Below are 22,160 nucleotides of genomic sequence, written 5' to 3'. Positions count from 1 at the left end.
TTGGAAATTGTTTTAGTAAAATAAAACCAGGAGAAAACAGTTTTTTTGACCTCCTCCCCCCCCCCCCTCCTTCAATCTCGCTCCACCAAAAAAAACAAAAAACAAAAACTGAAAGTCCCTTCAGGTTGCAATGATACAGTCATCAACAAAAATTACTTAATGAGATGTCTCTTCTCTTATTGACACATGAAAATACCTTACATTGGAAACTCTTCGAATGAATGAATGCGGTCTTGATTATGTATTATAAATTGCACACTTGTCACATCTCCCTTGACTGAAAAGAGTTAGGATTTGTTTATTGGTATCACTGCTAACTTCAAATTTAATTGCAGGCTGTGGAGAATTAAGTATTTTGTTGATGTGATTTTTTGGTTGTTTGGCCTGTGAATTATTGAGTCTGAATTCTTTAAGAACCTGGCCTGTTTCAGCATCGGTACTTTTTTCACTTGATGTACCAATGTCAGTTGGAAAATCATCCTGTTGCAACACTAAAATCTACTAATCTTTCAACTTCCTTGCCGTAGTCCATCCTGCAAAAACGTGAAGCTATAGGCCTGACGGGGCTTAAAAGTATAGATTTTTTTTTTATACAAAAATTTTCAAAACATCTTACATATTTTCTGAACAATTATTAGCACAACTAGGCTTACTATAAAGTGGGGAAATCCCAAGTTGTCACAGGAAACTCCCAGAATCGGGCACAGAATGACAACCACCTAACCACACCCAACCAAATAGAGGAGGGATTTGTGCACTGAAATTTAAACAGCTCTGGAGCTACCAATAATATAGTGTGTTAACAACATATGAAACTAAGAATACACAGAACTGTCAGGGCTCAAACAATGGAGAATATGATCTGCCATTTTTCTTCAAGGACGACTCAGAATCCCCTTCAGATCTTAATAGGGTAAAGTGGCTGGGTTCCATTTGCATTGGTGTCACTACTACTGTGTCAATGTCAGTGTCTTCAATATCACTTAACTCATCATTACTGGTAGCATTATTACCCTCACTATCGTTACTACTGTTCATGTGTGCATTAGCAGAGATTGTTATGTCATTATGTCAGTAGTTCGTTCCATTAAATGTTAATCCTTACAGAAGTTTAGCTTTGTGAATTAAGCGTCTACTACTAAATTTTTTTCTTCTGATATTTGAACTGTGTAATTTAGTGTGAATGTAACATTCTTATTTTGTAGAATATTTTGCTGAAGTCCAAATAAGTTTGATGTCTTATAGGCATGAGTAATTTAAGAACTGAATATCGATGTTTGGTGCGGATATTATGAATGTTTGAATGTTTCAGATGTGTGTTCGTTGCGTTTGATTAGAAATTACATTTTTTATTTGTATGTAGCTTCATCAGAAAGAAAACCTTTTTGTGGAAGTAAGTTTATTTCTTTTTGAGAAAAACTTGGCTTAACTTTAATATTGTGATAAGAAGTTTTGCTGTCCCTAAAACAGTTTGATGGGATATTTGGGATTAATTTGCTTCTGAGCTATTCCTCAAAGTTTCCTGTCATTGTGGCAATCAGAAGATTTTATCACGAAAGCTATTCATTTAATGTAACACTACCAACATGTACAGTAGTATTTCACTTTGTCTTTCAAACGAGAAGCAAGAAAGCCCTTATCCTACAACTGTAAGATGATGATTAGCATAGAACAAGTTGATGTAAGCCTAATTCAGATCATCCACAAATATCACAGGCCTCCCACCAGTTCTGTACCTCTGAATGACTCATAAATATTGCAAGTTGTATGCGAATATCATTCTTTTCCTTAAATAATTTCTGCTTGGTTGCTGTTTCACTGTGTCTGAATCGTAAACCATTAATCACGTTTCATGGAGTTCACAATTCAGTTTGTGAAAACCGTACATTTTCTGTTTACCAAATTCAGTTTCCAAATTCCTAATAGTTTGTTATTTGGTGTGGTAAATGATCCAACTTCTGTATCGGCCCTATGACTCTCTCTCACAATGTGTTTCAATGTACTCATGGGTATACCCGTAACGTCAGCAACTTGCGACAGAAGGATTATCAAACAATGGATAATCCAGGATGGAATGTAACAGTATTAGAGAATGAAAGTTGCTACTCACCATATAACGGAGATGCTGAATTGATTGTGGTTTCAGTTGTTTGAGACTGCAGATGTGTGTAAGTTGTGTTTGCGCGCGTGCACACGCTTCTCTCTCTCTCTCTCTCTCTGTGTTTTTTTTGTGTGTGTGTGTGTGTGTTGCTGTGCCTTAATGGCCGAAAGCTGTAATAGTGTGAATCTTTTTGTTGTGCCTATCGCGACTCGGCCTCTCTGCTATGTGGTGAGGAGGATAATAAAGTTATTTGTTTCATTTTGGACAGGATTTAGACAACTGTCCTGATTGTCTTCTTCAATTGTGCTAAACAGTAATGTTGTTTCTGTTCACTGTTCATGATTCAGTCAAGAAGGTGTAGCAGTTCCTAGTGCTGATAGCTGTGCACTGTAATATATCTTTCTGTCACTGTTCAACAGCTCAGGAAAATGACAGATTGCTGGTAAAGGCAATTCAGGATGTTGTCGTCATCCACCCCCCCCCCCTCCCGCGCACCCTCCCCGGCCACACACACACACACACACACACACACACACACACACACACCAAAACTGTTCCATAAACTATTGAAAAATGTGATGGAAAGATTCTTGAAAGTTGTGATCAATGTAACTTTTAATATTGTATGCAATATGAGTGGATGCATCATCCTGATGGAGTAATCCATTGTTTTGAGAATTCTTAAATTGTATGAAATGAGCATACGTAGTCTCAATAGCCATTCTTAGTGGCTCCTATCAACTGTAACTATACAGAAAGATAATAAATACGATCAGTTTCATGAGAGAAGTCATATTGCACCTATATGGTTCTAGCACCATCTTGTGCAGGGCATGGTTGACAACAAGGATCCATTGCCACATGCAGTCTGTGCTGCATCTAAGTGCTTCAGTACAAGCTGACCAGTACTATGACTCTTCACATCAAACCATATGTTGATAGTCTTCTGAGGTTCAAAATCTCAGGCAAAATGCTTCGTCCTTAGCAAAGTCACTTGTTGGATCTCGTGTGTAAAGCATAAGCTAGCAAAAAATTCACCGTGCTATCAGAGAACAAATTTAGTATCCCTTTCATTATGGTAACTGACCTGTTGAAGCAATGTGCTCGTGCTGCTTGTTGCGTGCCAAAATCACAAAGCACCTGTAGTTTACCACTGTACTTATAATGACTCTTCGGTAATATATAACTTTTTCACTACACATTTTGTACACTGGTTATAAAGTGGCAATACAATCAGGCGACATGAAAGAAATGTCAAATTGGCAAGATGTGCACTACAGGCTTGGAAATGCAAATGATTCGCATTTTAGTCCAACCATACAAAGTAGGTAAGTGTTACACCAATCTACCCTCTGTATATTTTTACACCAACCTACACTCTGTATGCACAGAAAGTACACAGAGAATTTATCAGTCAGAAGTAACATTTGAATGTTGTTTACATGTGAGAATATTGTATTATGCCTGATGTAAGGAGAAACATCTATCACACATGTTTGAATTTGACAGCCAATTGTGGCCAATTGAGACTACAATTTATTGTTATTGCTGGTGGCATTGGTTAGGATCCCACGGCTGTCATGCGAATATGCAATAAAAGGATTCTTGGAGGGCCATATTCAATGCTGTGGAGGATTTCGTGTGAGCAGCACCTAAGTTTTTTGAGGCGATTGCTGATTCTGCATACAGCATCACAATGGACCTATCAGTTTATGTATGCTCTGAGGAGAACAAATGCGAGATTGCACTTTTCATCATCATACAGGCCCATCATCTTGTGTGATGGTATGTGGTGCCATTGGGTACACAGCAGAAATATATTTGGTTTGCATAGCCAATAATTTGGCTGGCAGCCATTACATATCTGATCTGTTAAGGGGGGTTGGTGTGACCTGTCTTTGTGGTCTCCATGACATCTTTCATGACACAGTGCACATTTTCTATGCTGCCCTACTTTGGAGGATGTTGAGCTGCTGCGTTGACTAGCATATTCTCCAGATTTCTCACACATAGAAAACGAATGGTCATAGGTTGCCAAGAGACTGGCATGCCACTACTCTCCAGCTGCTATGATTGATGAATTCTGGCTTAGTTGTACCAGCATAGACTGAATCCAGCTCATTTCATCTCAATGACCAGTTGTGTTAGAGCCATAGTTGTTGCCATAAGTGGCAGCTCTATTTATTAAATTTCACAGCTACAAATTTAATCATGTATTCTTCCTACTGTTCTGTACACATACAGTAAGTAAAATTTAGTTATTTACTATCCTTCTGGTGTTGCAATTGTAATTAGAAGCAGTTTATTTTGCAATGGTACAATCTGTTGTCTGACAAACACGGTCATGCATTGCTTGTTTTGGTTGTTCCCATCGTGTTGCCATTAGTAACCTGTTTCCTCTTCACTTTGTAATAGCTGGTGGATTTGGGATGCAGGAAGATGTCATGCAGTGCCAATCAAAGAGCCTGAAATTCTAAATTGCATTATTACTGGTCACCACTGTGACTCACCACAGGAAGTGACAGGATGGCTGAGTTTTCCATTGGCGTCGTGTGTGGTGTTGCCCTGCACTGCTGACTAGAGAACAGTGTCAGCCAGGCAGTGGCTCAGGACTCATCTGCTGTATCAACTGTTTCCACTCTTCACCAGGCTAGCTCACCTCACAACATTCTGACAACTATTTGTTATTTTGTAAGGCAGAACACCAGTGATTGGTGGCTGATGGTAATTGCAAATGACTTCCTACTTTGCACATTTCTGAACAGATATGGTGAGTGAGCTATGTTGCCCTCCTACTTTCAAGGCCGACCCTTGGGTCATCATAAACCCATGGAATCTAAAGTTCCCTGGCGGTTGGCCCAGTTGAATTTAATCCATCTTCAATCAAGATTGCTCTTACCACTACATTTCCTTATGGGCTACATGTTCAAAGCTTTGTTTGTTGCTTTTTAGCTTAAAAACTTGCGGTTATTGTTCCTGCTACTGTCATATGACTCTGGGGATCCAGTCCACCGGAATTTGAACAGTGGCTGGGCCCAAACTTCGTCTTGTGTTGTGATCTTGTACACATAAACAAGGAGTGTGCTTGGCAGGGTAAGTGACATAGTAGTACCTGGTATGGCAATGGTCCAGATTGTTTCTCTCTTGTACTGATCCTCCATGTACTGATCCACATGCTGCATCAATGTCTCCATGGAGATTCGCCCCTCTTGCTCGTTAATGAGTTAGTCTACGGACTTAATCAGCTTGAGTTCTAAAGTGTGGTTTAACATAGATTTGTGGCTGGTAACAGGTCACTAGGTTCATTTGGCCAATGCAACTGAGGCTGCAAATTGCTCAGGTGGATTATTCTCATAACTTTGTCTGGTAGACAGAAAGTAGGTCCCACTATTTCATGTGATGTCCTGCTTATAAGCAATCCACTTCTGTCTAGCTCCAGTCTTTTTGCTGCCATGAGCTTCCCCTGTTCATAGAAACTGGCTACTACTATCACTTGATTGAAGGTAGAGTACAACCAGTGTGCCTCAAACTGCTGGAACAAACACAAAACTAAAATCTGCTCTTATCTTATTTCTCACATTTTCCTTCCATCCCAACCTTACAATTCCTCCAATAACTTCTGGGCTCCTGCGAAACAGTTTCAACTGTCTCATGTGTGCAATTGATGTCCTCTTTGGCTACTGGATTTAGACGTACATTTGTGACATACGTTCCACAACTTGATATGGCTCCTGACATTTTCCAAAAAAATGTCTTCGTCTTCTCCTTTGGAGTATAAGAAGTTAACAACATTATCAATTGGCCAACCTTTTATTGTGGCATTCTTGCTGTGCGGCTCACTGCTTCTTTTTGCTTTTCTAGTGCCGTGGAATTAGCTTTGTTTGCCCTCTTCCATATTTCCCTTATCACTCTCATGAACTCCTTAACAGATTATCCTCTGTCACCCTTCTTGGCTCTTAACATGTCGAATGGTTATGGCATCTTACAACAATATACCACCTCGTAAAGTGAGAATCCTGTATCCGTGTGCTGCTTTGAGTGGTATGCTGCGACCACACACTTTAAACAATTATCTCAAGTCACATGGTGTGCATCCACATAGTATCCTACCATCTTCCATATAGTTCTGTAAATTTTTATCCATCCTTCCATTATCTTGGGGAAAAAGAGGACTCATTCTCAGTTTTTTTCACACACAACATCCTACAGAATCCTTTGAACAAATCAGACATAAAGTCGGTTCCCTGAGCCATCATTATCATCTCAAGTGCCTCAAACTTCAGTATCCAGTTGTTTCCTAGTGTGTGCACCACTGTTTCTGCCTGTTGGTTGAGCATTGCGACCATTTCGACATATCTTGAAAGGTGGTCTATAAGCGTAAGTATGTATTTATTCCCAGCAGGTGTTTTGTTGAAACGACCTACAATTGAAACAGTACTAATTCTTCAGGTGATCTCTACAATGGCAGTTTGTCTGACAAAAAATCACTCTCTAAACACACTGTATGCAGTTTCACACATATTGCTCCATCTCTGCCTTCTTATTCCTCCAACAGTACCCCTCCGCTACTCTGCTGTTAGTAGGCCTACATAGCCCATGGTCAGCTAACACATAATCACATCTCCCATACTACTCTTATCTCTGTAAAGCAACCCATCATATACACAAGACATTTTCTGTGCTGTCTGCCATTCCTTAAGCTCATTGCCTCCTATTTGTAATACTGCTACTTTCCCACTCAATCCATCTGTGTTTCTTTTAGGGTTTATGTATGACCAAAAAATGAAATTCAGTTGTACCGCCTGTAGTGTAACTTCATCAACCGTTTCAACACTGCGTGATCCGATACCACTTGAAACTTGTTCCTATAGTGATAACAGTTGAACTAGGTGATTCCATAGATAAGGCTCAAACTTTCCTTTTCTGTCATGGATTAATTCTTCTTTCCTGAGTTCATTTAGCTTGATGCATAGGCCATCATATGTGATACGCCATGAAGTTCTTGAGACGACACACAACCAAGTGCATGGTTGGACGCATTGCATGACAGAATGAATTCCTTATTGAAATTTGTAAACACTTAAGATTGGACTCAACATCATAGCTACTTTCAGTGTCTCAAAAGCACATTGAAAATCCTCTGACCAAATAAATTAAATTCGCAGCCCTCAGTCTCGAAAATATCTTCCATATGCATCCCATATGTGCTGCTCCATATCACTGGCAAAGACAATTATATCATGAAGATATACCATGGACTGTTGTGGCTTCAACCCTCTGAGAACTTCGTCCAACAACTTCTGAAACATCACGGGTGCTTTTTCAAGTACGAAGGTATCCTTCTGAATTGATAATGTCCCTACAGTGAAGAAAATGCTGTTTTTGGCAGGTCCTCTGCAGCAGCTTCTAGGGTAAATGTAGCCACTCCTAAGTCCATCATCTGTCATCGAAAAAGGTCGATATCGTGTCGATGTATGGCTATTGTGATCAAAATGCCCAATGGGCGTGTGCTATGTATGCTGCTCGGTATCCTGGACGACGTCATCCAAGTGTCCGGACCTTTCGTCGGTTTTAGCTGCTGTCGTGGCTAATCTGCACATCAGTAGCAGACAAATTGCGCGAGAATCGGGACTCTCAAAAACGTCAGTGTTGAGAATGCTACAACAACATCGATTGCACCTGTACCATATTTCTATGCACCAGGAATTGCATGGTGATGACTTTGAACATCGTGTACAGTTCTGCCACTGGGTACAAGAGAAATTACAGGACGATGACAGATTTTTTTTACATGTGTGCTATTTAGCAATGGAGAGTCATTCACCAACAGCGGTAACGTAAATTGGCATAATATGCGCTATTGGGCAACGGAAAATCCACGGTGGCTGCGACAAGTGGAAAATTAGCGACCTTGGTGGGTTAATGTATGGTGCGGCATTACGGGAGGAAGGATAATTGGCCCCCATTTTATTGATGGCAATCTAAATGGTGCAATGTATGCTGATTTCCTACATAATGTTCTACCGATGTTACTACAAGATATTTCACTGCATGACAGAATGGCGATGTACTTCCAACATGATGGATGTCCAGCACATAGCTCGTGTGGGGTTGAAGCGGTATTTAATAGCATATTTCATGACAGGTGGATTGGTCGTCGAAGCATCATATCATGGCCCGCAAGTTCACTGGATCTGACGTCCCCGGATTTCTTTCTGTGGGGAAAGTTGAAGGATATTTGCTATCGTGATCCACTGACAATGCCTGACAATATGCGTCAGTGCATTTTCAATGCATGCGCGAACATTACGGAATGCGAACTACTCGCTGTTGAGGGGAATGTCGTTACACATATTGCCAAATGCATTGAGGTTGATGGACATCATTCTGAGCATTTATTGCATTATGTGGTATTTACAGGTAATCACGCTGTAACATCATGCGTTCTCAGACATGATAAGTTCACAAAGGTACATGTATCACATTGGAACAACCTCCGTTCTGTATTTTAATTTAAAAAACGTATCTCTTATCAACTGTTCATCTAAAATTGTGAGCCATATTTTTGTGACTATTACAGCACCATCTATCACAAAGCGAAAAAAGTGGTCCAACTAAAACATTCATATTTCTTTACGTACTACACAAATATGTAATAAAAATGGGGATTCCTATTTTTAAAAAATCAGTTGATATCCGTTAGACCCTTGGCAGCGCCATCTAGCGGGCCAACAATAGCTCCACCTGGTTTCCCCCTTCAAGCTAGACAAGTTTCATCCTTGTAGTTTTTTCGTTTGACACTTATTTCATGACATATTTGGCCTGGTCACGATCAGTGGACCACCCTGTATTATATATTATACAAGAATTGCCTTCAGCTAATAACATAGGAAAATGTGTAGTTATTACCTCAGTGAGACATGCCTTTGACTTCTTATTGAAGTTTGAAGTGATCTGTTGCACTCTGGTGGCCACAAAATGAAACAAGACAGTTGCTAAACAGAGGCTGGAACTCTCACGATCTTTGCTGTTCGGAGTTACACGGAAAAGTAGTGTAGTGGAATTGTGGCAAATTAAAAACCAAACGCTCACAATCGTGCAGGCCGCGGTGGACAGAGAGAAAATGTGGTGTAGACTATTAGGAATTTGTGTTCAGATGCTTGAGTGAAGAGAAAACAAGTCTCCCTAGAAATTACTCTATGGATTTTTGCATGAATTTTCATAGCCAAATGAAAAGCAGGAAATGGAAAAGTGGGATATCAAATTGACCAGCTTGAGGTCTGCTTTTGCAAGACTTGATTGTGTGAAAGTAATCAGGCTACTTAATTAGTGGTTCGAGGCAAAACTGAAGTTCTTCATGAACAGCTGCTACTAGCTATGTAAATGCAGTATCAAAAAAATGTCGAATCACAGCATAAATTCTAACTCCTCCTGCATTCTCTCCATCTGTATGCTCTCATTAATAATAGAATACCAACTGGTATTTCAATATATTATATTTCATGCTTTCTGGACAAAACTGAAATAAACAAGTTTGGAGAAAAAGAAGTCAAATGTTTCATTAAATGATCTCTCTAAAGTAAGAAATAAAATAGACTTGAGAAACATTTAATACATCTTTGAATGTTGCTTGAAATTGTATACAGCAACATAATCATGTAAGGAGATGACTGACAAGGGAACATTTGCAAGAGTAAATAAATAATATTTGTGAAAGTTGACGGTTGTCTAGAGGGGCCAAAATAATTCCAACATCAAATGCCTTGTACGTCCAACGGCTGTACCTCTGCTGTCAAGCTCTTTGGTTTCACCAGGTGAACAAGTATCTTGTCTTTGGTACTATGCATTAAACAGTTCTTTCACATTGACCACCCCCAAGAATTTAACAATAATACAAGATTTTGCTCCATTGCTGGGAAAGAAAACCGGTTTCAGATATCATTTGATCTGATCAGACATTTGTTTACCAGATTTTGATGCAGAAGGACATTTGGGGATTTAAAAGAGAGATTCGTGGTCAAAACTCACCATTAGTTTCTTTAAAATGTATGAAAAGGCAGGTGGTCTGTATGAGAAAACCATTTTGAGCATTGTACCCGAGTACAAGAAACTACTTCATCTGGTCATCCCGAAGCGTTTGACAGTACAGGAACAGCTGTGGGACATATACGAACAATGGCGGTCGAGGTTAGACTTATTCTGCGCACCTGAGTCATGCATTCACCAACAGCATATGAGTGTTCAGTAGTGTTTTGGGTGCTCTGCTGTGAATTTCGTAGCCAATGCGAGCATTAAATGTGATGGTAGTGAGTTATTTAGTGAATTTTTATTCCATTTGTTGCAAGTTTTGGTGGCAGCAAGCAATAAATTCTGGATACACAAGTGTGAGATATAATTTACAGGATACAATTAATCCACTTGCTCACAGGATGGTATGAACTGTGCGAGCAGGGGCACTGTTGTCTTGGAATGCACCATCACCGTTGGGGAACAAACATTGGCCTATGGGATGGACCTGATCATCCACAATGGTCACATAAGACTTGTCCAACCAAATTACTTTCTTCCATTGCTCCAGGTTTTATTGCTTCAGTACCACACTTCCATCACTGATGAGTTGGTTTGGAATTACAGATCCTGCACTCCGTCCTGTGGAGCTCCATTGTTTTAGTGCTGGCATTGACTTTCACAACCATCGTATTCCTATTTTTGTCACAATCCTCTTCAGTGACTGTCCTTCATGATCACTCAAGACACACTTTTTCTGCTTTCCCTGTATGTAGTATAAATCTTCGATACGGTGCCTCTTGAAACACCAAACACTTCAGCTACTTTGGTTACACAGGCACCCACCTTAAAAGCACCAACAATTTACCCACGTTATAATGCTCTGAGCTAAGGCATCATGCACCAACTACTATACGGAACACTGCTCTGACTACTACTGACACTAGCAATATATTGAGGACAGTGCACAGGTGCCATTCTTGGTCAGCCAAAACAGTGAAACCTGCAGGCTTGGTTAGCATCTGCATTTATGTTCAGGAATGCATTTACATTTTTTTTTGTCCTTCCTCTGTAGGTGTTGGCAGATAAAATACAATGGGCTGAGTAACATCATTAATTCCATATGTCAGAGTATCTTAATCTACGAAAATAAGGCATACGATACACGTGCAAACTGCAGCTCCTGCATTATGTTCTCTTGAACACACGTCATTCCATATTTCAAGTGAATAATTATGCCATTTTTCTATAAATTAAATATCTCAGCATTGCTTGATTATGTGTGCCACTTAGTTGTTAGTAACATATTTAGAGAGTTTTGGATTTTCCAGTTATTTTCATATAAATTGCTTAATTTATTTTCACTTTTTTTTTTTTCTCAGATAAAAAGCTTTCTGGAAAATCTAAAGATGAGCAAATGGCTGAAAAGCAACAAGAACTGGAGAAAAGATTGCAGCATGTGTCTGGTCAGTTAGGCTCAGCAAAGAAGCATGCAAGAAAAGGTAACTGCAGTGAACATTCGCCAGTACTGACATGCAAAGCTTTGCACTACTTAAGTAATTCTTGAATCTGGATTGATATACATTAATCTGCTGTTATCTGTTTTGTGTGCACTTAGGAGCAATTGAATTACACACACACACACACACACACCTAGTAGAATGTGCCACACTCAAGGCCCCTCATGTTTGTGAAGTGTTCCCAAAACCATTCTGACACAATTCAGATGTTTTGTATTGTCATACCAAAATTACGGATCACCCTTGGACTGCTGTAGGTGAATAATCAGATGCAAAGACTACAGCAACTTTCTGCACTGTACACCAGTGAGATTTTATGGCAGACTCCATTTCAACTCATGTAAATACCACCCACACTAAATTCCTCCGTCACTTGCCCTGTTGCATAACCACCTCAGGGTGTATATGCCCTGGAAAATCCGCGAAAAATGCAGGAATTGTTTCATCTTGGAAAACCGAAAATTGTTTTAGAGTTCCAGGAATTTTTCATTGCTTTTATCTTAAGTTGATTTTTTGTTATTTTAACTGTTAAGAATTGATACTCTAACAAAGAATTTTGCTTTAGCCTATTACTGCAGAATAATACTCCAGTAATAAAACATAAACAAGAGAGTAACACCATAATAAAACTTTAAGTCCAAAGAAAATATGGCGTTTACAACAAAACACGATGTACATGCAGTGTCCGCTGATAGCAAAATGTATTGAAGGCTTTAGGACAAGGACAATGCAATACTACTTAACACCAAAGTCTTTAATGTGAGCATGACATGACAACTATTTGCATTTCTAACAGGTCGCGAGGAAATATTGCGAATGGTGGCTTGAGAAGCATTACTTTCAAAGTAAATTTCCTTTTATTCAAGATGAATTATGTTTGGTGTGAGAATGTGTGATGAATGTCTTAGATCACAGAAGACATGACTCCTCTTCAAAATTTAACACTTTGAGGAACAGCCACCTGGCAAAATTCTGGGCCCAGAGGACCAGCCGTTTATATCATTAAGCCGTATTTAAAATTTCACTGACACATTTGCATTTGATATATCTTACAGGGTAACACACACTTAAAAAGACCAAGCTTCAAAGTTAGTTTTTCATTTTTATTTCATAGATTACAAATCATGCAGTAACGAGGGCACAAAGAATGCACAAAATTCGAAGTGCTTGACGAAACTTGTATTCAACCAGGTAACTCACAAAATTCGAAGTGTACAGAAGTGAAATTTAAAATCGAGCTTGTAATAAATATTCAGATGCTGCAATTAAAGTTGTTCTTGTAGGATCCTACATAAGAATGCAAAATAAATAAATAAATTATGGCTGATATTGCATTTGAAAGCTTAGCTTTTCTTGTAACTATACTGTAAGTATGTTAATTCAAACCATTAACTTACACTTTCTGTGTGTTGGCACTACGTAACAGTGAGGTTACTATTGGCTGACTACATTGTGTGCCGTGTGCGCTGAACATCTACTGCCACTGACTGATGAAATCATGTGACATGAGCTATAGTGTGCCGCACAGCACAAAATCAGTTTCTGCTCTTTGGAAGCTACCGTACTGTATTTGGTGGAATTCATTAAGAAAATGTGCAGTATACGTTTTGTTGCACATCAAAGATCTTACCAAAAGACTTTTTTGCTGCATTTCGTTTACTAAAGTGCCCAGAAGTTCTATGCTGGTGTTTCAAATCTTTACCATTCAAATGATTGGAAAGTTTTACAGCTCCGAGGGAAAGTGTATTTTCACTTGGTAAAAAGTGTATTTTAAACTGGAAAACATGAGATTTATTTATTTTTCTTTTAATTTTTTATTTTGTTTTATTTATTTATTTGTCTGCATATACACATTGCCCCTGTTGTTTTCAGCATATTTTAAGTTGACATTCGTATTTGCCAATATTTACTCTTACATATCAATCTGTATCACCTTTTTCCATGACTGTAGCCTCCAGTGGTGGTGTTCCTGCACCTATTATAATCTCTGTGCTTTGGTGTGACTGGAGATATTTATTTGGGGCAGTGCCTTCTGTAACCCATAGTTATGAGAGACACTGTCCTCTCACTTTATTGTGAGTCCCTGTCAGGAGCCTGAACAACCACTGTTTACCACGTGGACCACTGTGAGGTGTGCAGGAAGAGTCAGTGAGGTTCTGGAAGGTACCAACAGGGATATGGAGCCATGCCAACTCCATTGCTGCAGCCAGGAGTGCTAGGCATCTCAGTTGAGAATCAATGACAGGAACAGCTTGGTCAAGGTGGTCACCCAAATTTTCTATTGGGTTTAGACATGGGGAGTTTAGAGGCCAGGGGAGTGGGGCAAACTCATCTTGGTGCTCTTCAAACCACGCATGTACACAGCGAGCAACTGGTAGATACTGTCATGCCGAAGGAAAAACAAACTGCATGTACGGGTAGGCATGGTCCCCAAGGATAGATGCATACTTGCGTTAATCCATTGTGCCTTCCATAACGGCAAAATCACCCAGGGAATACCCTCTGGCATAGACCCTTCTGACAATTGTTGCAGGGTTTTTTCTTTCAGACGTTTCATGCTATACATGCCAGTGGCCTTCTGTCCGATGGAGCATAAAACGTGATTCATCTGAGAAGGCCACCTTCCACCTCTCGGTGGATGTCCAGTTGTTGTTTTGTGGTGCAGATTCCAGCCTTTGTCATTGATGAGACAACGTTGGTAGCCCCTTGGTTCATCTGAGCGGTCAGTTGCTCAACAGTCGTACATCTATTCACCCATATACATGTCCGCAGCTGTCATTCATGGCCCTGTGGGGTACCATAGGTGCATTGACATCAGTTCTGGATAGCTCCAATTTGCCATGTATGGTATACTTTAATCAAGGTGGCACACAAACAGTTGCAAACTTCATTTCGGAAATGTTTCCACCCTTGGCCCGAAAGCTAATGATCCTGCCCTCTTGAACATCAGATAAATTGCTCCATTTCCACATTACAACTACTGCACTGTTTTGAACTAAGGCGCTGGTCACATTAATGTGACTGGGCTATGTATTTTTAACTTTTATGACTGCTTATCGATTTATGTTGTCCAGTATTTAGTTATTTAGTTGCCAAGTGATTTTCCGCACTTTAGCCTGCCAGACCATCATTACAATTAGTGGTAATTGACACTAACCTGTCATCAGTTTGTGGCTCACTTCATTTTATTCTGAAAGTGACTGTTTTCCCCAAATCGATGTATGGTACACTCTGCATGACTTTGGAAATACTGTGTGTCCCTACAATCTGATCACTGTAAAATGTTTTGATACCACACTTTTGCCCATCCTGCTTAAAAGACATGACCTAGTCAATCTGGTAAGATATACCATACTGCAACCACATAGTTTGCTCATAGGCACATGTTGTTTTGTTTCTTTTTATTAACTTTTTGTTTAACAGAAATCTGTTGAAGTAATTATGCTTTAACGTTGATCACTAATCTTTGAATGCATTTTTAATTGTGTATTCCATTATTAGGATTTAACTTTGTAATATTGATTAAAAAAAGAATTGAGTCAGTTCTTTGGAGAGAGATTTAGTCTATATGTTTTTTGAAGTGGACGTATTGGGAGAGAATGAATTTGGTAAGATTAAATAAATAAAAAGTACTTATCTAGTGCTGTTTAAAAATGAAACTTTTGCAGTATCTTTGTTATAAAGTTGTGTCATTATGGAGATCAATGCCTCATAGAAAATTCTTCAATGGATACATTGAAAACCAATGCTAATAACGTTAACACAGCAACTTCATATGTATTGCGTGCCAGTTCAATAGCTCAAACTTAAGCTTTTGACAATAATGGAAATTTCTGGTTGGAAAAATGTATAAAAGAAGGGAATCCCCCCCCACCCAGCCCCCAACAGAGCCCAGAGCCATTTAATTCAGTTGCTGATGAATGTTGAGCATCAGATATAATACACCAATCTTTTTGAAGTTTCAGTTTACATTCTGTATTTCACTTAGATACTTATTCCTCCTAGTTCACGTTTACATTCCCCTTTGATTAACAAAGAGATCTATGATATAATAATCCTTTCCATCTATTCCTCTTCTATTTCCTTCATTGGTCGTACTAATGCTTCATTAATATAAAAGTGTGTTGTCATTTTTAAAAATAAATTTGTTTTTCAGATGAGAGCAGATCAATTGATGGTGCTGGTGGACCAGCACATCTTTCAGCCTCCACTTCAAGCAGTTCAGACACAGACTCTAGCACCTCAAGTCTTTCTAGTAGCTCGACTGACACTAGTGATTCAGAAGCAGGTTAGGTGATATTAGAAACTGTACAAATCGACTTTTTGAAGGAAAGAAAAGAAGAAAAAAAATATGATGTGGGTCATTCCATCAGCCTCTTGTCTTTGGCTTTTATTTGTTTTAATACATTTCAGTATCAGTCTCGTTTTAACACTGTTACTATTTGTAACAGCTATTCTCATTTTCCAGTGACGGTGTAGTTTTTATAATCTCATGAAGCAGTATTGTTGCAATTAAGTATTGATGTGAAAATGACTTTGGCGTAAATATTTATTTTTTATGCTCAATAATTTCTTAAACAGAAACAAAGACATTGTATTATCAAGGAGTACATGTATCAGGTGTCCGCAATTATTTTTTATGATTTGTATGAATCTTAACAAATGTGGATTATAGTGTCTCTTTAAGTGAACTTAAGATGTTACTTCTTATGTATATAAGTAAATGTAAGATAAGAGCTAGTGTGACTCCTATGGCGTAGTGTGAACTAGCCATAATGCTTCATGCAGATTCGAGTGAGAGGAAGAGCAACTTCAAAATTAATGTACTATGAGTTTTATAGTTTTTGTTGTCAAAAGTAAACCTATTTGTTATCATTATTTTGCATATTTTAAGACAGTTGTTATATTACTAACTGTGTAATCAAATGTTTGTTTTGTGACAATCTGTGTGATTCAAACTCAACTTCTTCAATCCATTTGGATAGTTCCTGTCCTTGCACAGGAAAGGCTCAAACTGTTCATTGACATCGTTGACTGTTTCGTAAAGTAACTGCAGAACACATACATTTCATTTTAGCTTTCATAATTGCTGTTTGACAGTGTTTTCTGATTGTTATTTATGATGGGAAATATTTTTTTATTAATATTTTGTCATCAATTCCCCTCCTTCCCCATCCCCGTGCCGCCATAACCCCCCACCCCTCATTTTTATGCCTCGTTACGTATCATTTACACTTATTTTTCTGTTGATTTTAGTCAGTATCTTTCGTGACTCGTCTGCGTGAGAGTGGTTCTACATGAAAGCTTAGTTTTTACCATGTGAAATAATAGTGAATAATAAATTAGTGTTTTTGTGTGCAAGACTCTCAGTTGTATGATTTTTGATGACTTCGTGTGGAATGACCCATATATTTTAACCAATGCAATAATAGATAGGACATAAAGTGACTATTAGCACTATGCTGATGAACACCATTTTGTCAGTTTTTGCTGCAAACTTTTCTTCCATAAGGATGCAGTACCCATTGAATCACATTTTTAATGCTTGTAGATAGTTTGCAGAAAAAACAGTCAGTATTATTTGTATACACACAGAATTGTAGACTGTTTTTAATCTGAACTTTTTTAAAGATTTGTTACAAATCGGGAATCGGGAATTTCTGCTGTACTCATTTCTGTTTTTTTTGTCAAAGAGCCATATTTTCATCTGGAGAATTTGTTTGATAACTGAGATCATTGCATTTAACATAGCAGCATAAAGTCTTTTTTGGAACATTATTTTGGTACAGGAAAATTGCTGCAATGTGAGAGTTTCTTATCTGAACACTTGTGTGTGTTATCATTGTCTGTTCCATAGCATTGTTCAGATTCAGATGGAACATTGGTGATACCAAGCATTTGATATAACATGTTCAATACATATTTTACTCATTTTTGTACTCGTGTCTTTTGTGATAATGAAATATTCTTCTTATGTAAGTTCACATACTGTGATATCTTCTGTAGAATTGCACACACTGCAGCTTTTCCCAAATTTTTACTGGTTCTGATGGCACAGGTTATTTCCCATTTTTCATTATAGCCCTTCTCTACCAGACACTGTATTTATGACATTCCATTTCATCGTCAGTATTTAGGGTTTGTTAGCCAGTAGTTGTTTCACAGTCTATGATTATTATTATTATTATTATTATTATTATTATTATTAGTGATTCTCAACAAAAAAGGGAACACCAGTAATGTCTGATGTATCTATGTCTTTTTGAAATTACTGTTTAATTAAATATTTGTACCTGAATGAAGAAGATCTATGCATTTGCCATGTTTTGAATAAAAGAACTGCCGCACTTCCTCAGTTTTGTGGGTAACTGAAATAGGAATACCTCTTTTTATTCCCGTGGAAGAGCTGATACATGGTATTCCTCTCAAAGAATGTATTTTTTTTTCATTATTTTGGCATGCAAGCTATCATAAAATTGTTCTAAATGTCTTCAGAACTTAATAACCAAAACTTTGATATAACCTTGTTTTAATGAAGACAAAATGTTTACATTGCGAGATAATTTGGCAGTGAATGTGTAATAGTTCTATTTTTGTCCCTCAAACTTTCGTAACTGCTTGCAGTTCAGATTTGTGTCCCTCATAAAACATTTAAAATGTGATACTGCATCATCCTATAACGTATAAAGGAACCAGCACTCAAAACCTCAAAGATTTTGTGTTCAGTATGCTACATAAAAGTAAAAATAGTTGTGAGTGGCTATGGCACATGTGACTGTAATTTTCAACACAGTAGCTTTATATGTTCTCTCACTGCTTCCTTATGGACATTTTTTTACTGCCAAATACTATTGATCAGTATATGTGCTACTGGTTGCTGCAGCTTCACATTCACTTCCGGGAAGTGCTTGTGATAATAGTGAGATTAGTATTTTCAATTATTGTTGATGCAGGATCAAATTTCAGGGAACATTAGTGTTATTTCTATCGTATTTATTTTTAATTTTCATTTAGTGTGCTTTTGGTTAATCAGTTGCTGTGCATTTTATACAGTTATCTGTATTTTATTCAATAGTCAATATGAATAGCTTGATGAGTGTTGTGACAGTTGAATCAGTAATTATTTGAGTAGTTTGTACATATTGATCATCTATTTCATGGAGTTCATCTCAGGCAATTTCATATAATAAAAGCACCATGTAAATGGTTATATGTAATAACCAGCAACTTGTGTGATACGTTTTGTCTGTTGCACTGATATCTTTAGATGATAAACATACTTTATTATTTGAGGGTTGTGAATAAATGTCTCTGTGAATTATTTTTTTATGTGAGTAATATCCAGCAAAGCAGGACAGCAGATCAAATGCTCAGTGTTTAGAGACCTATTGAAGACTAAGAAAGTGAAGTGTATGAACCACATTTAAACAATAAAAAAAAAAAGAAAACAACGATAAGCAATAGGTACCTGCTAAGCATGTCATCATGACTCGTAGCAAGGTACATTTGAATGGCTGTGAATGTAATAGTGCACTCATAATTGAAGCTACGTCTTCGAAGTTTGGTGTTGCTGGATTTTGAATTCTTATTTTTGCAACACTAAAAATATAGGTGTAATATGCAATGAGTGTAAACTTCATTTGTGATTACCATAAATTTACAGTTTACTTTTTAGATGTTTATAGAAATATTTGTACATTTCATTTCTTGTAAACATTTTACTAAGATTTGTATATTATTCTTTAATCCATGGAAATAATTGTGCAGTTCATTTGCTTTGTATGTGGATGAGTGTGTGAACACATGCCTTTGTACTTGTTCATCTACATGTTGTAAATAAGACACCTGTATTTTCCCAGTTGATTTCCCCTGCCAGTGTAGCATCAGCTATACAACCTGTGCACACGTAATCTTTTTAACATAGTTCATGCTCTTTTTTTCTTTTTTTGCTTATACATTTAACAACTAGCTGATGGGTGTTTTACAAAAGATGTGTTCGCCCATAAGAATACATGTTCTTATAAAGTGGCAGCCATGGAATACTACATTTGTGGCAGATCTAGCTACTGAAGATTTATTATAGTTTGTCTTGTCAACTTCGGTGTTTTTCATTGCAAATCTGTAATAAGAGTGTGTAAACACATGCACACTCCTTCCAAAAATACCAGTACAGCCAAAAGCACCATGAATAAGCTCCTGCTGTTTCTCATATTTTCAAGACCATAGCTTATTTTCATAGAACACACACACACACACACACACACACACAAAAGGAGTAATTTTTTGGGGGGAGGAGGAGAGACAGTAGAAAATGTCTGTCAGAAGTTGGAGAGTACAAAGTAAATGTGAAAGGCAGAGGAACCCAAGCAACTAATTTATGAAAACGTGTAAAACGGGCAATATATTGCTACATCAGATTTGAAAGCTTTGTTGCCTTACAGTATCTTTAGAATGGGGTTAGCACAGCATCTGTCTTGCAATACCTTTCTCCACTTCACATTTAAGTCTCATTTAAAAACACCAAATATAGCTCATTATTTGATATAAATATTTTTGTAGCTGAAAACGTGCTCATTCTTCCCAGTTTGGAAATTATTTCTTTATTTTGACTATAATCTGTAGGTTCCTTTTTTTTTACCTAAGTGGTTACATTATTATTATTTATCATTTGTCTCATGGCAGCAATATGATACAATTTTTTCCCACTATTGGTGCTTTTGTGGCAGAGAAAAGTGCCTTGCTCTTCAGGTTGATGATGTGTTCATGGAAAGCAAAACAAATTATAATGGTGCTCTCATATCAAAATCATTTACGGCTGTTTATTCATAACTTTGTTTTGTCTGTGTTGAAGACAGGGGTGAAATTATCAACGTCTGTTAGGAGTCGTACTCCCTCTCTCATGTTAAGAAGTCCCCCCCCCTCCCCCCCCCCCCCCCCTGTAAAAAGTTATACCATCAATTGCTTTGCAATTTGTGCTGGTGATACATCATTTGTAGTCCTGTACTCTGAGATAACTATAAACTATTTTGGTTAGTCTGTCTTCTGAAATTCACTTCTTAGACTACATTCGTCATGCCTAAAAAATGTAGAAAGAACGGGATGTAACTACTGTAATGTGATGTTAGGCTTCATTGAGTGGAGAATAGCAGTGCAGAACATGGTGGCATTGTCCTGTATTTTGTTAAAAATCTGCCTCCCTAGAACCTTTCCAGTGAATTATCCATCCTGCTCACAGTACTCCCAGTCCTGTCCCCAAGATTATACTTTTCAATAACTGCAGTTTGCAAATAACCAGTCACTGCTTTATGATCAGATTTGTCCCTTTTATTTTCATTGTATATTTTACATTTGTCCTACTACTACTTCTTTATGTAAGTCTTAGTGTGTCATTTTCTTTGCTTTTAAGTTAATGTATTAATGATTTTCTTAAGGTAGGGTAGTCTAATAAGACGATCCTGTACAGGTGATTTATGATGATAAAAGGATCTCCCGGGAACTGTGCAGAAAATGTGGCACACAGTGTTACATATTTTAAGAGGCATTCCATGTGCAGATGGTTACAGTCTTTGAAATACGGCATGGATTTACTGTTTTCTCAAATTTCTTCATTTTAAAGCTATGTGAAAACGCCAAGGTTGCAGTGGACAATCAGCTGTTCAAACAGCAAATTTTTTGTGCTCTACTATGAAGAGGAAGGGGGTTGTGAAATGTTTACAATAAGCAAATGACTTAAAAACAGGTCTTATTTATGTGTGGGACACTAAAACATATTGAACTCCAATGAGAGTTTGTTGTTATCTTGCTAATGTGAAGTCATGATGGCGGTTACCTAACTGCAGTGATTTTTGTATTGGTCTCTGTTTATTTGGAAGAATATATTAAAGAGAAAAGAAATCATTGTGTTTCACTTGACAACTGCTTTCAAATCCCTTTGTACTTCAAAAAGTTAAAAAAAGAGTTCTGTCTGTTAACCATGGAAACATAATTACCTAAAATGTATGCATAACTATTTTCAAAAGGAATACAAGAAAAATTTTCTTCAAAGTAAATTTGAAGTTTTTGTAGATAACTGTGATGCATTCTGGAAAAACTTTCAATCTACACAAGATTCACATCAGTAGTGCTGAATCGTTAAAGTAATTTGTTCTTTGTATGCTCAAGTTATTCAATCAGAAGAGTCATGATGTATTAAGTGGCCATTAACACTGCTTAAATTACAGTTTGTGGTTCATTTAATGAATGTTGTTTAATTTCTGCTTTTAATAACTGCATTGAGACAATAGCTAACATTAAATATATTGTGGTATTGTTGCTGGTACAAGGAATATTGGACCATATGCAGCAACTCATCGGAAAATGTTCTGCGTTCAGCTATGGACCACAACTCAATTGACACTAAAGTGTTATAGCAAAAACATCCTCCTCTTTCTCGTGCTCAATTATTTTTGTGTTGATACGGGAACTGACACTGTAAAGTATTTGAAAATGAGCACAGTGGGCACAAGGTAGAGGTATATCAGTTGAACATGAAC

The 22,160-nt window shown here is 37.7% G+C and overlaps 1 protein-coding gene across 6 annotated transcripts in view; it reads left to right on the top strand.

Annotated features, from left to right (window-relative positions):
- Positions 1–21,523, top strand: part of LOC124554686 (homeotic protein female sterile-like) — a 262,983-nt gene extending 241,460 nt beyond the window's left edge. For all 6 annotated transcript variants that reach the window (XM_047128308.1, XM_047128311.1, XM_047128312.1 and 3 more), the window contains 2 exons: positions 11,491–11,610; positions 15,785–21,523. In XM_047128308.1, the coding sequence (XP_046984264.1) occupies positions 11,491–11,610; positions 15,785–15,921 (257 nt within the window). In that variant the 3' untranslated portion in view covers positions 15,922–21,523. The remainder of the gene's footprint in view (positions 1–11,490; positions 11,611–15,784) is intronic.
- Positions 21,524–22,160: the final 637 nt, after the last annotated feature.

Source organism: Schistocerca americana, chromosome X, assembly GCF_021461395.2.
Source record: "Schistocerca americana isolate TAMUIC-IGC-003095 chromosome X, iqSchAmer2.1, whole genome shotgun sequence".
NCBI lineage: Eukaryota > Metazoa > Arthropoda > Insecta > Orthoptera > Acrididae > Schistocerca > Schistocerca americana.
The sequence above is the reverse complement of the archived record's forward strand: the minus strand, read 5'-3'. Positions and strand labels throughout refer to the sequence as shown.